The following is a 15,827-nucleotide window of genomic DNA, read 5'->3' as shown; positions in this document are numbered from 1 at the left end:
TTAAAGCATTGTATAGCCATTCGCAAAGAAAGTGGTAAGTTGAGAGTCCATGTAATTTCCGTTAGATAACTCCTGCTCCTGACTGTTGTTAACCAGTTGTGTAACCGAAGCAGGTTAATCGCTGAGCCTATGTGGCTATTTTAATATGTAGGAAGGGGATAATAACTACTTCTTTAATTCACTTAAGTATGTATGCAAAATCACATATAACTACTGTGTGTTGTTATTCTAGGTAGGCGTTGGGGTACAGTAATGAATAAGACAGATAAGAAAGCATTCTTCTCTTGGACTTACATTCAAGTGAGGGTAGACTTATTATGGTAGAGACTATGAAGAAAATAAAACTGGATGGGAATAGGTTAGAATTGGAGGCTTCTGATTTAGACCCGGTAAACAGGGAAGGTGGCTCTGCAATGATGATATTGAGCCAGGCAGGTAAAGAACATTCTAGGTACAAGGAATAGAAAGTGCAGAAGCTACTGGTGGAAAAAAAGCAGAGAAGAAGCCAGTGTAGCTAAAGTGTAGTCAGCATAGAAGGGGGCAGTGGAAGATGATGTAGGAAATGCAGGCAGGGGTCAGCTTATTCAGAGCCTCTTAGGCCCTGTTAACGAGTTTAGATTTCACTCTGAGTGCCTCGGGGAGTGATTGAAGAGTTTTAAGCAGGAGAGTGACATGATCTGACATATTTTTTTAAGAATTTACTCTGGAAGTTACATGTGGAATGGCTTGTAGAGGAGCAACACTGGAAGCAGGGTAACTAATATAATGGATCTCAGAATAACCAAGCAAGGGATTGTGGTGTCATTGGAATTATGGGCAAAGATTCGTGCTGTTCTACATGGAGGTAGAGCTAGTAGAGCCTTGGGATTTCTGGTGGAGTGGATGTGGGGGATAAGGAAAAAAGAAGGAATGAAGGATCACCCAGGTTTTTTATTTATGTGTCTAGGTAGATGATAGTGCCATTTCCTGAAGTTCATTCATTTGACAAATACTGTTGATTACCTGCTATATGTAAGGCACAATGCTGGGCCCTGGGACTACATAATATTGAGCTGTACCGATAAAAATTCTGTGCTCATTAAATGACATTCTAGTAGGGGGTGATATACAATAACAAATAATATAGTATGTTAAATAATGAAAAGTGCTGTGAAAAAAGACAATAGGAAAGTACTTATGTATGTTGGGGGTGAGATGGGTATTGCAGTTTTAAATTGGATAGTTAGGGAAGGTCTTCTTGAGATAGTAATCTTTGAGTGAAAACCTGAAGGACGTGAGGGAGAGCTGTGCATATGTTTAGGAAGAATGATCTAGGCAGAAGGAACAGAAGGTATAAAGACCCTGGTGTAGGTATGCCTGGTAGATTTCAGGAACATAAAGGCCAGTGTGGCTCCAAATGGGGAATGAGGAAAGGGGGTGAACTTGGGATTCTACCTCCCAATGAAATGGAAGCCTTTACAGGGTTTTGAGCAGAAGAATACATGAACCACCCTATATGAGAACAAGATCACCGTTACTTGAGGATAGACTGTATGTAGGAGGGCAAAGATAGAAGCAGAGACACCACATAAGAAGCTATTGGAATTATCCACAGCAAGAGATGATGCTGGGTTGAGTGGTGCTAGGATGGTAACAGGAGGTAGTAAGAAGGGTGATTAGATCCTGGATTGGGTAGGTAGAGAAAGCCCTGGGGATTCCCAACATTTAAAGGCCAGTGAGTTTCTAAGTAACTGGAAAAAGGGACTGAGAAAGCAGCCAGTGAAGTTTCGAGGAAAACCAGGAGGTGTTCTGGAAGCCAAGTATAGAAGATGTTCCCAAGGGAGGGAGAACCCAAGCACATCAGATGCTGATGAGTCAAATAAGATGAATACCAAAAGTTGGCCACCATTAAATTTAGCAACATGGGGCCAGGCACGGTGGCTCACACCTGTAGTCTCAGCACTTTGGGAGGCCAAGGCAGGTGAATCACCTGAGGTCAGGAGTTCAAGACCAGCCTGACCAACATGGTGAAACCCCATCTCTACTAAAAATACAAAAATTAGCCAGGTGTGGTGGCGGGCACCTGTGATCCCAGCTACGCCAGAGGCTGAGGCAGGAGAATTGCTTGAACCTGGGAGGCGGAGGTTGCAGTGAGTCGAGATCGCGCCACTGCACCCTAGCCTGGGCAACAAGAGTGAAACTCCATCTCAGAAAAACAAAACAAAAAAAAATTAGCGACATGGATGTCATTGGCTACCCTGATTCAATGAGCAGTTTGGGAAGAGGAATGGGTGCAAAAATCTGATTACAGAAGGTTTAAAAACAATTGGAGTATGATTCTATGTATATGAAATGTATATGAATAGAATATGTCCAGAATAGGTGCATCTATATGGACGGAAAGTAGACTAGTGGTTGCCAGAGCTGAGGGTAAGGGGTATAGGAAATAACTGCTAATGGATTGAGGTTTCTTTTGGTGATGATGAAAAACCTATGGTTGTACAACTTGGTGAATATACTGAAGAACCGAATTGTATACTTTCAAAGGGTAAATTTTATGGTATATGAATTATATCTCAATTTAAAGGATTTTTTGAAAAAGGAGGGCAATTGGGTAACATATGGACAACTCTTTAAAGGACTTTTTCTGAAGAGAGAAATAGAGTAGAAGGTACAGAGTAAAGTGGAATCAAGAAAGGATTTTTTGTTTTTTTAAGACACAGTCTTGCTCTGTTGCCCAGGCCAGAGTTCAGTGGTGTGATTACGGCTCACTGCAGCCTCAACCTCCTGGGCTCAAGCAATCCTCCCGCCTCAGCCTCCAGGGTAGCTGGGACCACAAGTGTGCAACCACCATTCCCAGTTGATTTTTTTGTAGAGATGAGGTCTTGCTAGTTGCCCAGGCTGGTCTCCAAGCTGAAACCACGCAATCTTTCTGCCTCATTCTCCCAAAGTGCTGGAATTACAGGCATGAGCCACCATGCCCAACCAAGAAAGGTGTTTTTTGTTTCGTTTTGTTTTGTTTTTAAGGTGGCAGAAAGAACAGCATGTCTATATACTGATGGGGCAGAACCTGTTGAGGCAGGAAATGGGAGGTGGGAACTAGTGAAGCAAAGACCTTGACTGAGTGACATTACAGGGTTTAGAATCTAATGCATAACTGGAGGGCCTAGCCTTAGATGGTAGCCTGGTAGCTTTTGTAATAGGAGAGAAGGTAAAGTATATGGGCACAGGAGAAGATAAGTGGTTAAATGGAAATTATCCTCAGATTGCTTATATTCCTAGTGAAATTGGAGATAAGATCATCTGCTGAGAATGAGGACAGGGAAAAAGTGAGGTTTGAGGACAGAATGCAAAGTATGAAATGGTTGTCCAGAAAAGTGGGAAAGTGAAGGGACTAGAGAAATGTAATGAGATTGCTGGAGTACACGCAGGGCTTAATTGAGGTTTGTAGTTATGAATTTATGCCTATAGTCCCAGTTAATTGGGAGGCTAGGGCAGTTGGATTGATTAAACCCAGGAGTTTGATGCTGCAGTGAGCCATGATAGCACCACTGCACGGAAACCTGGGCGACAGAGCAGGACCTTGGCTCTAAAAAAAAATTAAAATGAAAAAATAAAATGACACCAATTAGCCGATTTTCTCCAACCATGTTCAGCTCTGGGAGTGTAGCTGTAGAGAAGGAAAGCACAGGGTGGGCATTTTACCAAATGGGTATAATGATAAGAGAAATGGGCAAGTGAGTTGAAGTATATGCATGGAGGTGATTATAATGATTGATCATGGAATTGAAGCTGGATGAGAAGGGAAGTTGGCGTGGGGGTTACTTAGGTGCAGTGGAAAGGTAGTAGGCTTAGTGGACTATGGATTCTGATGAGATTGAAGGATCGTTGGAGTTTGGAAAATAGGAGATGTGGTTGGAGAGGAATATACCTCTAGTTGAGATTATGGAGTTGTAATATAGTTATTGGTAATGACAACATTTAGGGTGTGACCATGGAAGTGAGTGCTAAGATACAGTAAGTTCAAGATGATTAGAGGAGGAGAAGTCAGGGTAATGAGGGGCCAGGGTATTGGGAAGACCCTCCATGTGGATACGAAATCACCAAGTATTATAACAGGAATTGAGATAGAGGGTGAGAAGACAGTGAGCAAAGAGCTGAAATGTTGAAGGAATGTGAGGATAACCCTAGTCTTTAGATGACTACAAGGAGGAATAGTGGGTCTTGTGGCATAAGATTCAAAGCTGGGGGTGAGGACAGTTAAGGAGGAGAAAGGATATTAATCTGGAGGGATATGAGTGCTCTGGAAGTAGCATTGATGAAAAAGGAGGATGCCTACTGACTCATCCATGCTGGGAGAAAGAAACGATGTAGCAGTGTGTCAGGAGAAAACCACTGTTCCCATAGAGCATCTGAATGACTGGGCTGTTTAAAAGAGATTTAGATGCCTTGGCCCCACCCCAAGAGTTTCAGGATTCTAGTGGAATGAGGATTAGAGTGAGGGGGATGAGGGATGGCCAGGGAATACTGGGCTCTTGTGGTGACTGATGCACATAAAAGGTGTAATGAGATTAGTCCTGATCATCTCAAGGTGGGTAAATAGTGTTAGCTGGGCCATGGGTGGGGTGGGGGAAGAAATGGGGTGAGGATTTTGTCAGTAGCATAAAGAGTTCTGTAGCCCTCTCCTCACTCCTATTCAGTGGAGGTGTCGGGTCAAGAGAGAAGTGGTTCTATCTGAAGCATGTAGGGACTTGACTTCTGTTCTTAGAAAAAGCCTGGCAGTTTTGTTGAGGAAATCAAGTTGTGTTTTTTGACCATGCTAAGTTTACGATGTCTGTTTAGACACCTAAACAGAGATGTCAGACAGGTGAGTGGATATGTGAATTGGGAGTTCACTGGACCAGGTAGGGATGATGAGAAAGAGAGTGTGTGTGTGTGTGTGTGTGTGTGTGTGTGTGTGTGTGTGTATGTCACATAATTTAAAGACATAGACTATGTATGGGTGGAGAGTAGTTAGCTGTAAGGCATGGAACTGTGGAACTGAGGCCTGGTGAATTCCAACATTTGATTATCAGGTGGCTGTTACAACTAAACATAAGTAAGTGAGTTGATGTGCATAAGGAGCTTAGTACATAACAAGTGCTGAATAAGTGGAAGCTATTATTATTTCCCTGTGTCTACTGCTGTTGGCTGTTAACACATCCTGTCTAGAGCTCTAGCATAAAGTTACTGATACTTAAAAGAAGAGGTAAAACAAGAGGGGAGCCAGGTGCTATGGCTCACACCTGTAATCCCAGCACTTTGGGAGGCCAGGGTGAGAGGATCACTCGAGGCCAGGCGTTTGAGTCCAGCCTGGGCAACATAAAGAGATCCCGTCTCTACAAAAAATAAAAATGAAAAATCAGCTGGGCATGGTGGTGAACGTCTGTGGTCCCAGCTACTTAGGAGACTGAGGCAGGAGGACCTCTTGAGCCCAGGAGTTCGAGGTGGCAGTGAGCTATGATTGTGCCACTGCAGTCCAGCTTGGGTGACAGAGGGAGACCTAGTCCTTTTTTTTTTTTTTTTTAAGGTACCAAAACAGATATGTAGACCAATAGAATAGAACAGAGGCTTCAGAAATAACGCCACACATCTACAACCACCTGATCTTTGACAAACCTGACAAAAACAAGCAATGGGGAAGGGATTCCCTATTTAATAAAACGTGCTAGCCATATGCAGAAAGCTGAAACTGGACCCCTTCCTTACACCTTGTACAAAAATTAAATCAAGATGGATTAAAGACTTAAACAAAAGTCCTAAAAGCATAAAAACCCAAGAAGAAAACCTAGGCAATACCATTCAGGACATAGGCACAGGCAAGACTTAATGACTAAAACACCAAAAGCAATGGCAACAAAAGCCAAAATTGACAAATGGGATCTAATTAAACTAAAGAGCTTCTGCACAGCAAAAGAAACTATCATCAGAGTGAATAAGCAACCTACAGAATGGGAGAAAATTTTTGCAATCTATCCATCTGACAAAGGGCTAATAGCCAGAATCTACAAGGAACTTAAACAAATTTACAAGAAAAAAAAAAACCCCATCAAAAAGTGGGCGAAGGATATGAACAGACATTTCTCAAAAGAAGACATTTATGCGGCCAACAAACAGTGAAAAAAAGCTCATCAGCACTGGTCATTAGAGAAATGCAAATCAAAACTGCAATGAGATACCATCTCACGCCAGTTAGAATGGCAGTCATTAAAAAGTCAGGAAACAGCAGATGCTGGAGAGGATGTGGAGAAATAGGAACACTTTTACACTGTTGGTGGGAGTGTAAATTAGTTTAACCATTGTGGAAGACAGTGTGGCAATTCCTCAAGGATCTAGAACCAGAAATACCATTTGACCCAGCCATCCCATTACTGGGTATATACCCAAAGGATTATAAATCATTCTGCTATAAAGACACATGTACACGTATGTTTATTGCAGCACTATTCACAATAGCAAAGACTTTGAACCAACCCAAATGCCCATCAATGATAGACTAGATAAAGAAAATATGGCACATATATACCATGGAATACTATGCAGCCATAAAAAAGGATGAGTTCATGTCCTTTGCAGGGACATGGATGAAGCTGGAAACCATCATTCTCAGAAAACTATCACAAGGACAGAAAACCAAACACCACATGTTCTCACTCATAAGTGGGAGCTGAACAGTGAGGACACATGGATACAGGAAGGGGAACATCACACATTGGGGCCTGTTGGGGTGGGGGGCTAGGGGAAGGATAGCATTAGGAGAAATACCTAATGTGAATGACAGGTTGATGGGTGCAGCAAACCACCATGGCACATGTATACCTATGTAACAAACCTGCATATTCTGCACATGTATCCCAGAACTTAAAAGTATAATTTTGAAAAAGGGGTGGCGGTGGGGGGGTGGGATTTTGACCGGAGAGCTTCATGTACTTGAGATATAATTTATATTTCTTTTTTTTTTCTTTTTTTTTTTTTTAATTATACTTTAAGTTTTAGGGTACATGTGCACATTGTGCAGGTTAGTTACATATGTATACATGTGCCATGCTGGTGCGCTGCACCCACTAACTCGTCATCTAGCATTAGGTATATCTCCCAATGCTATCCCTCCCCCCTCCCCCCACCCCACAACAGTCCCCAGAGTGTGATATTCCCCTTCCTGTGTCCATGTGATCTCATTGTTCAATTCCCACCTATGAGTGAGAATATGCGGTGTTTGGTTTTTTGTTCTTGCGATAGTTTACTGAGAATGATGGTTTCCAATTTCATCCATGTCCCTACAAAGGACATGAACTCATCATTTTTTATGGCTGCATAGTATTCCATGGTGTATATGTGCCACATTTTCTTAATCCAGTCTATCATTGTTGGACATTTGGGTTGGTTCCAAGTCTTTGCTATTGTGAATAATGCCGCAATAAACATACGTGTGCATGTGTCTTTATAGCAGCATGATTTATAGTCCTTTGGGTATATACCCAGTAATGGGATGGCTGGGTCAAATGTTATTTCTAGTTCTAGATCCCTGAGGAATCGCCACACTGACTTCCACAATGGTTGAACTAGTTTACAGTCCCACCAACAGTGTAAAAGTGTTCCTATTTTTCCACATCCTCTCCAGCACCTGTTGTTTCCTGACTTTTTAATGATTGCCATTCTAACTGGTGTGAGATGATATCTCATAGTGGTTTTGATTTGCATTTCTCTGATGGCCAGTGATGATGAGCATTTTTTCATGTGTTTTTTGGCTGCATAAATGTCTTCTTTTGAGAAGTGTCTGTTCATATCCTTCGCCCACTTTTTGATGGGGTTGTTTGTTTTTTTCTTGTAAATCTGTTTGAGTTCATTGTAGATTCTGGATATTAGCCCTTTGTCAGATGAGTAGGTTGCGAAAATTTTCTCCCATGTTGTAGGTTGCCTGTTCACTCTGATGGTAGTTTCTTTTGCTGTGCAGAAGCTCTTTAGTTTAATTAGATCCCATTTGTCAATTTTGTCTTTTGTTGCCATTGCTTTTGGTGTTTTGGACATGAAGTCCTTGCCCACGCCTATGTCCTGAATGGTAATGCCTAGGTTTTCTTCTAGGGTTTTTATGGTTTTAGGTCTAACGTTTAAATCTTTAATCCATCTTGAATTGATTTTTGTATAAGGTGTAAGGAAGGGATCCAGTTTCAGCTTTCTACATATGGCTAGCCAGTTTTCCCAGCACCATTTATTAAATAGGGAATCCTTTCCCCATTGCTTGTTTTTCTCAGGTTTGTCAAAGATCAGATAGTTGTAGGTATGCGGCATTATTTCTGAGGGCTCTGTTCTGTTCCATTGATCTATATCTCTGTTTTGGTACCAGTACCATGCTGTTTTTGTTACTGTAGCCTTGTAGTATAGTTTGAAGTCAGGTAGTGTGATGCCTCCAGCTTTGTTCTTTTGGCTTAGGATTGACTTGGCAATGCGGGCTCTTTTTTGGTTCCATATGAACTTTAAAGTAGTTTTTTCCAATTCTGTGAAGAAAGTCATTGGTAGCTTGATGGGGATGGCACTGAATCTGTAAATGACCTTGGGCAGTATGGCCATTTTCACGATATTGATTCTTCCTACCCATGAGCATGGAATGTTCTTCCATTTGTTTGTATCCTCTTTTATTTCCTTGAGCAGTGGTTTGTAGTTCTCCTTGAAGAGGTCCTTCACATCCCTTGTAAGTTGGATTCCTAGGTATTTTATTCTCTTTGAAGCAATTGTGAATGGGAGTTCACTCATGATTTGGCTCTCTGTTTGTCTGTTGTTGGTGTATAAGAGTGCTTGTGATTTTTGTAGATTGATTTTGTATCCTGAGACTTTGCTGAAGTTGCTTATCAGCTTAAGGAGATTTTGGGCTGAGACAATGGGGTTTTCTAGATAGACAATCATGTCGTCTGCAAACAGAGACAATTTGACTTCCTCTTTTCCTAATTGAATACCCTTTATTTCCTTCTCCTGCCTGATTGCCCTGGCCAGAACTTCCAACACTATGTTGAATAGGAGCGGTGAGAGAGGGCATCCCTGTCTTGTGCCAGTTTTGAAAGGGAATGCTTCCAGTTTTTGCCCATTCAGTATGATATTGGCTGTGGGTTTGTCATAGATAGCTCTTATTATTTTGAAATACGTCCCATCAATACCTAATTTATTGAGAGTTTTTAGCATGAAGGGTTGTTGAATTTTGTCAAAGGCTTTTTCTGCATCTATTGAGATAATCATGTGGTTTTTGTCTTTGGTTCTGTTTATATGCTGGATTACATTTATTGATTTGCGTATATTGAACCAGCCTTGCATCCCAGGGATGAAGCCCACTTGATCATGGTGGATAAGCTTTTTGATGTGCTGCTGGATTCGGTTTGCCAGTATTTTATTGAGGATTTTTGCATCAATGTTCATCAAGGATATTGGTCTAAAATTCTCTTTTTTGGTTGTGTCTCTGCCCAGCTTTGGTATCAGAATGATGCTGGCCTCATAAAATGAGTTAGGGAGGATTCCCTCTTTTTCTATTGATTGGAATAGTTTCAGAAGCAATGGTACCAGTTCCTCCTTGTACCTCTGGTAGAATTCGGCTGTGAATCCATCTGGTCCTGGACTCTTTTTGGTTGGTAAACTATTGATTATTGCCACAATTTCAGCTCCTGTTATTGGTCTATTCAGAGATTCAACTTCTTCCTGGTTTAGTCTTGGGAGAGTGTATGTGTCGAAGAATGTATCCATTTCTTCTAGATTTTCTAGTTTATTTGTGTAGAGGTGTTTGTAGTATTCTCTGATGGTAGTTTGTATTTCTGTGGGATCGGTGGTGATATCCCCTTTATCATTTTTTATTGTGTCTATTTGATTCTTCTCTCTTTTTTTCTTTATTAGTCTTGCTAGCGGTCTATCAATTTTGTTGATCCTTTCAAAAAACCAGCTCCTGGATTCATTGATTTTTTGAAGGGTTTTTTGTGTCTCTATTTCCTTCAGTTCTGCTCTGATTTTAGTTATTTCTTGCCTCTGCTAGCTTTTGAATGTGTTTGCTCTTGCTTTTCTAGTTCTTTTAATTGTGATGTTAGGGTGTCACTTTTGGATCTTTCCTGCTTTCTCTTGTGGGCATTTAGTGCTATAAATTTCCCTCTACACACTGCTTTGAATGCATCCCAGAGATTCTGGTATGTTGTGTCTTTGTTCTCGTTGGTTTCAAAGAACATCTTTATTTCTGCCTTCATTTCGTTATGTACCCAGTAGTCATTCAGGAGCAGGTTGTTCAGTTTCCATGTAGTGGAGCAGCTTTGAGTGAGATTTTTAATTCTGAGTTCTAATTTGATTGCACTGTGGTCTGAGAGATAGTTTGTTATAATTTCTGTTCTTTTACATTTGCTGAGGAGAGCTTTACTTCCAACTATGTGGTCAATTTTGGAATAGGTGTGGTGTGGTGCTGAAAAAAATGTATATTCTGTTGATTTGGGGTGGAGAGTTCTGTAGATGTCTATTAGGTCCGCTTGGTGCAGAGCTGAGTTCAATTCCTGGGTATCCTTGTTGACTTTCTGTCTCGTTGATCTGTCTAATGTTGACAGTGGGGTGTTAAAGTCTCCCATTATTAATGTGTGGGAGTCTAAGTCTCTTTGTAGGTCACTCAGGACTTGCTTTATGAATCTGGGTGCTCCTGTATTGGGTGCATATATATTTAGGATAGTTAGCTCCTCTTGTTGAATTGATCCCTTTACCATTATGTAATGGCCTTCTTTGTCTCTTTTGATCTTTGTTGGTTTAAAATCTGTTTTATCAGAGACTAGGATTGCAACCCCTGCCTTTTTTTGTTTTCCATTTGCTTGGTAGATCTTCCTCCATCCTTTTATTTTGAGCCTATGTGTGTCTCTGCATGTGAGATGGGTTTCCTGAATACAGCACACTGATGGGTCTTGACTCTTTATCCAACTTGCCAGTCTGTGTCTTTTAATTGGAGAATTTAGTCCATTTACATTTAAAGTCAATATTGTTATGTGTGAATTTGATCCTGTCATTATGATGTTAGCTGGTGATTTTGCTCATTAGTTGATGCAGTTTCTTCCTAGTCTCGATGGTCTTTACATTTTGGCATGATTTTGCAGCAGCTGGTACCGGTTGTTCCTTTCCATGTTTAGCGCTTCCTTCAGGAGCTCTTTTAGGGCAGGCCTGGTGGTGACAAAATCTCTCAGCATTTGCTTGTCTGTAAAGTATTTTATTCCTCCTTCACTTATGAAGCTTAGTTTGGCTGGATATGAAATTCTGGGTTGAAAATTCTTTTCTTTAAGAATGTTGAATATTGGCCCCCACTCTCTTCTGGCTTGTAGGGTTTCTGCCAAGAAATCCGCTGTTAGTCTGATGGGCTTCCCTTTGAGGGTAACCCGACCTTTCTCTCTGGCTGCCCTTAACATTTTTTCCTTCATTTCAACTTTGGTGAATCTGACAATTATGTGTCTTGGAGTTGCTCTTCTCGAGGAGTATCTTTGTGGCGTTCTCTGTATTTCCTGAATCTGAATGTTGGCCTGCCTTGCTAGATTGGGGAAGTTCTCCTGGATAATATCCTGCAGAGTGTTTTCCAACTTGGTTCCATTCTCCGCATCACTTTCAGGTACACCAATCAGACGTAGATTTGGTCTTTTCACATAGTCCCATATTTCTTGGAGGCTTTGCTCATTTCTTTTTATTCTTTTTTCTCTAGACTTCCCTTCTCGCTTCATTTCATTCATTTCATCTTCCATTGCTGATACCCTTTCTTCCAGTTGATCGCATCGGCTCCTGAGGCTTCTGCATTCTTCACGTAGTTCTCGAGCCTTGGTTTTCAGCTCCATCAGCTCCTTTAAGCATTTCTCTGTATTGGTTATTCTAGTTATACATTCGTCTAAATTTTTTTCAAAGTTTTCAACTTCTTTGCCTTTGGTTTGAATGTCCTCCCGTAGCTCAGAGTAATTTGATCGTCTGAAGCCTTCTTCTCTCAGCTCGTCAAAATCATTCTCCATCCAGCTTTGTTCCGTTGCTGGTGAGGAACTGCGTTCCTTTGGAGGAGGAGAGGTGCTCTGCGTTTTAGAGTTTCCAGTTTTTCTGTTCTGTTTTTTCCCCATCTTTGTGGTTTTATCTACTTTTGGTCTTTGATGATGTTGATGTACAGATAGGTTTTCGGTGTGGATGTCCTTTCTGTTTGTTAGTTTTCCTTCTAACAGACAGGACCCTCAGCTGCAGGTCTGATGGAATACCCTGCCGTGTGAGGTGTCAGTGTTCCCCTGCTGGGGGGTGCCTCCCAGTTAGGCTGCTCGGGGGTCAGGGGTCAGGGACCCACTTGAGGAGGCAGTCTGCCCGTTCTCAGATCTCCAGCTGCGTGCTGGGAGAACCACTGCTCTCTTCAAAGCTGTCAGACAGGGACATTTAAGTCTGCAGAGGTTACTGCTGTCTTTTTGTTTGTCTGTGCCCTGCCCCCAGAGGTGGAGCCTACAGAGGCAGGCAGGCCTCCTTGAGCTGTGGTGGGCTCCACCCAGTTGGAGCTTCCCGGCTGCTTTGTTTACCTAAGCAAGCCTGGGCAATGGCGGGCGCCCCTCCCCCAGCCTCGCTGCCGCCTTGCAGTTTGATCTCAGACTGCTGTGCTAGCAATCAGCGAGATTCCGTGGGCATAGGACCCTCCGAGTCAGGTGTGGGATATAGTCTCGTGGTGCGCCGTTTTTTAAGCCGGTCTGAAAAGCGCAATATTCGGGTGGGAGTGACCCGATTTTCCAGGTGCGTCCGTCACCCCTTTCTTTGACTCGGAAAGGGAACTCCCTGACCCCTTGCGCTTCCCAGGTGAGGCAATGCCTCGCCCTGCTTCGGCTCGCGCACAGTGCGCGCACCCACTGACCTGCGCCCACGGTCTGGCACTCCCTAGTGAGATGAACCCGGTACCTCAGATGGAAATGCAGAAATCACCCGTCTTCTCAGATATAATTTATATTTCTGACCTGTTATTTTTCTGCTGATTTGAGTGCTCTGCATACATGGATATGGTAGTAGGGGTCATTTATTTTTATTTTTATTTTGTGAGACAGGGCCTCTGTGTTGCCTAGGCTGGAGTGCAGTGGCATGATCATAGCTCACTGCAGTCTCGACCTCCCTGGGCTCAAGTGATCATCCCATTTCAGCCTGTTGAGTAGCTGGGATTACAGGTGCACGCCACCACACCCTGCTAATTTTTGTATTTTTTGTAGAGACAAGGTCTCCCTGTGTTACCCAGTTTGGTCTCGAACTCCTGGGCTCAAGTGATCCTCCCACTTTGGCCTCCCAAAGTGCTGGGATTACAGGTGTGAGCCACTACACCCAGCAGTCGGGATCATTTAGATAGTAACTGGCAGAACAGGGCTACAATCTGAATTTGAGATTCATGCTTCTCTGTTCTTATACCATGCTGCCTAAACTTGTAGTGATAATTCCAAGGAAAAGTTCTTTAGATTATCTGTGATGTGCTCAGGTCTTTAAAAAGTGCACTTTGAAGAATGCAGATAAGGCAAAAGGAGTGTTTTTATATACTTTTGCATTATCTTTTTCTCCATGTGATTGTCAACAGTTTCTACTAAGAATTTCTGTACTGAATGTCTGTACTGAGAAAGTCATGTAATACAATGTGACAAACTTAAATTTTATTTTTCTACAGTTTCTACAGCAGTATAATCACTACAAATCCAATGTGGAGATTTTCAAATTGCAACCAAATAAACCCAGCAAAGAACTAGCAGAGCTGGTGATGTTTACGGCACAGGTAAGAGTATAATTGCTTAAATAAAGACCGGTATTACACACAGTTTGCCAAATGTTTTTTCACTAATACTCAACCTTATTCCACTCTGGAATGGGAACTTAATTAAAATATTTTTCTAACTTTCCCTTTTTGCAAATTTTATTTTCTCCCTATCATGAGTTAAGAGAATGCCACTAGATCTTTTTGCATAACTAACCAGGACAAAACTTTAAGACTATTTTTTTTCATCAAATTCATCATAAAAGCAGGTACTAAATCATGCCATAAATATTACTAAGACTAGAGAAACCATGATAAACGTTGGAGAAATTAACATGTAGAAGGAAAAGAAGGTTGTTTGGAACCATCTACTTCTATGAAACATAGCCTTTTACTCTCGTTTTGCAGAACATCCTAAATGTATGCATCTGAATTATAGGAGAGAAAGAGAGCAACTTCAGAAGAGCCTTTGCTTTGTTACAGATTAGTCACTGCTACCCAGAGTACCTAAGTAATTTTCCTCAAGAGGTGAAAGATCTTCTCTCCTGCAATCATGCTGTATTGGATCCAGATCTGCGAATGGTAGGACCAGTAGTTGGATGAATAAATTGTGCTGTGTTCATGTGTGCTGCGTTCATATGTGTTTAAATGAGAACAGCCTCTAAGCTAATTATCTTCGGAAAACGTAAATTATAATGTATTATCCTTTCCTAAAAATCCTTCTATGGCTTCTCATTTATACTTAGAGTAAAACAGAAACTTAATAACCTGGCTCAAAAGTGCCTGCATGATCTGCTTGCTGCCTGTGTTTCTGATATCATATCGTTTTCAGCTACACTGTGATCTTTCTATTCTTCCAGCACACTAACCCTATAGGATGCTCTTTAACCTTTTGAGTAGATGATTTCTTCTAGTCATTCAAATCTCATATGCATGAAGAATCCTAATCACAACTTGTCATTTTTATAATGCCTTAAACTAGTAAACTTACCCATTAGACAGTCAGTTGGAGCATTTCATCATTGTCCTTTTAGTGGTTGAGGTTGAGTCCTGGCTGACATTCCCTTCACGAGGCCCATGTACCTGTTTGCCCCACTTGTTGTGAATGTCAGCTGCTGGTGGCCCTCAGCTGCCCTTTCTCTGGAACATTGTCCTCAGCTAAATCGGAGTCCTAGTGCCTGGGAGGTGTCCTCCTACCCTAGTAGCCCACAGCCCATTGTCATGTGGTACAAAAGCCCAGCCCATTACCTCAGGGTGGCTCTGACTCCATTGCAGGATGTGCTCCAGTGTTTTCCTGTGTTGGGCCTAAAGCTAGTCTCCAGTCAAGGACACATCCTTGCTTTGCTTTGCATGTCTCTGCACTATCCTCCTTCCTTCACTTCCTTTCTAAGATCATACCCCCAACAAATCACTTGTAATAAATCAGTCTCTGCTTCTAGGGACTAAGACATTTCCAAATTCAATACATCTGCTTTTCAAACCTCTTTACAGCAGATAAGTACGCAAATATGATCACAAAACTTACTAATATCCTATAGCACAGCTTGTAGAAATGCCAAGTCTTTAGATTAATATTTGTTTTCTTTTAGACTTTCTCAGGTTTTTTGTATTTCTATCATTTTTATACTACTTTAGGATTTTAGTAATTTGATTAGGCCAAAAAGAAGAAGAATACTGTCTCAGACAAGCCAAGGTTTCAGGCTCTGGGTTGTCAACTGATTGATACTCAGCTGGTACATGGGACCTGGCAGTATAGCCCAAGGGACTCCAAACTTGAACCCCTAGTCTAAAGGCTTTTACCTATGTCATGTTACTCTTGAAGTCCTTGTAGGTCATAGAGATTTGATATTTTGAGTATAGAGACTTAATGGCTTTCCAAGTAATTAGGATTTCTTTAAGTTTTATTTTCCTGGCAGTACCCCACCAAACTGGTCTGTGGGCATTATTAAATTAATATATATGCCAGGTGCACCTGTAGTCCCGGCTTCTCAGGAGGCTGAGGCAGGAGGATTGCTTGAGGTCAGGAGTTTGAAGCTGAGGTGTGGTATGAGCATGCCTGTGAATAGCCACTACACTGCAGCCT

The 15,827-nt window shown here is 41.7% G+C and overlaps 1 protein-coding gene and 1 long non-coding RNA gene across 4 annotated transcripts in view; one reads left to right on the top strand and one right to left on the bottom strand.

Annotated features, from left to right (window-relative positions):
* The window catches only part of LOC109026629 (uncharacterized), a 30,990-nt gene extending 16,079 nt beyond the window's left edge, over nt 1-14,911 (bottom strand). Inside the window, exon 1 of the long non-coding RNA XR_002005652.4 lies at nt 14,736-14,911. This is a non-coding gene — a long non-coding RNA (uncharacterized lncRNA). The remainder of the gene's footprint in view (nt 1-14,735) is intronic.
* The window catches only part of SDAD1 (SDA1 domain containing 1), a 47,036-nt gene that overhangs the window by 1,324 nt on the left and 29,885 nt on the right, over nt 1-15,827 (top strand). For 2 of the 3 annotated variants that reach the window (XM_004038845.5, XM_019025513.4), the window contains exons 2-3: nt 13,661-13,765; nt 14,228-14,326. In XM_004038845.5, coding sequence (XP_004038893.1) covers nt 13,661-13,765; nt 14,228-14,326 — 204 coding nt within the window. Of the gene's footprint in view, nt 1-13,658; nt 13,766-14,152; nt 14,327-15,827 lie in introns of those variants that run through there. The other variant, XM_063705320.1, reaches the window with a different exon arrangement.

This window comes from Gorilla gorilla, chromosome 3, assembly GCF_029281585.2.
Source record: "Gorilla gorilla gorilla isolate KB3781 chromosome 3, NHGRI_mGorGor1-v2.1_pri, whole genome shotgun sequence".
Lineage (NCBI taxonomy): Eukaryota > Metazoa > Chordata > Mammalia > Primates > Hominidae > Gorilla > Gorilla gorilla.
The sequence above is the reverse complement of the archived record's forward strand: the minus strand, read 5'-3'. Positions and strand labels throughout refer to the sequence as shown.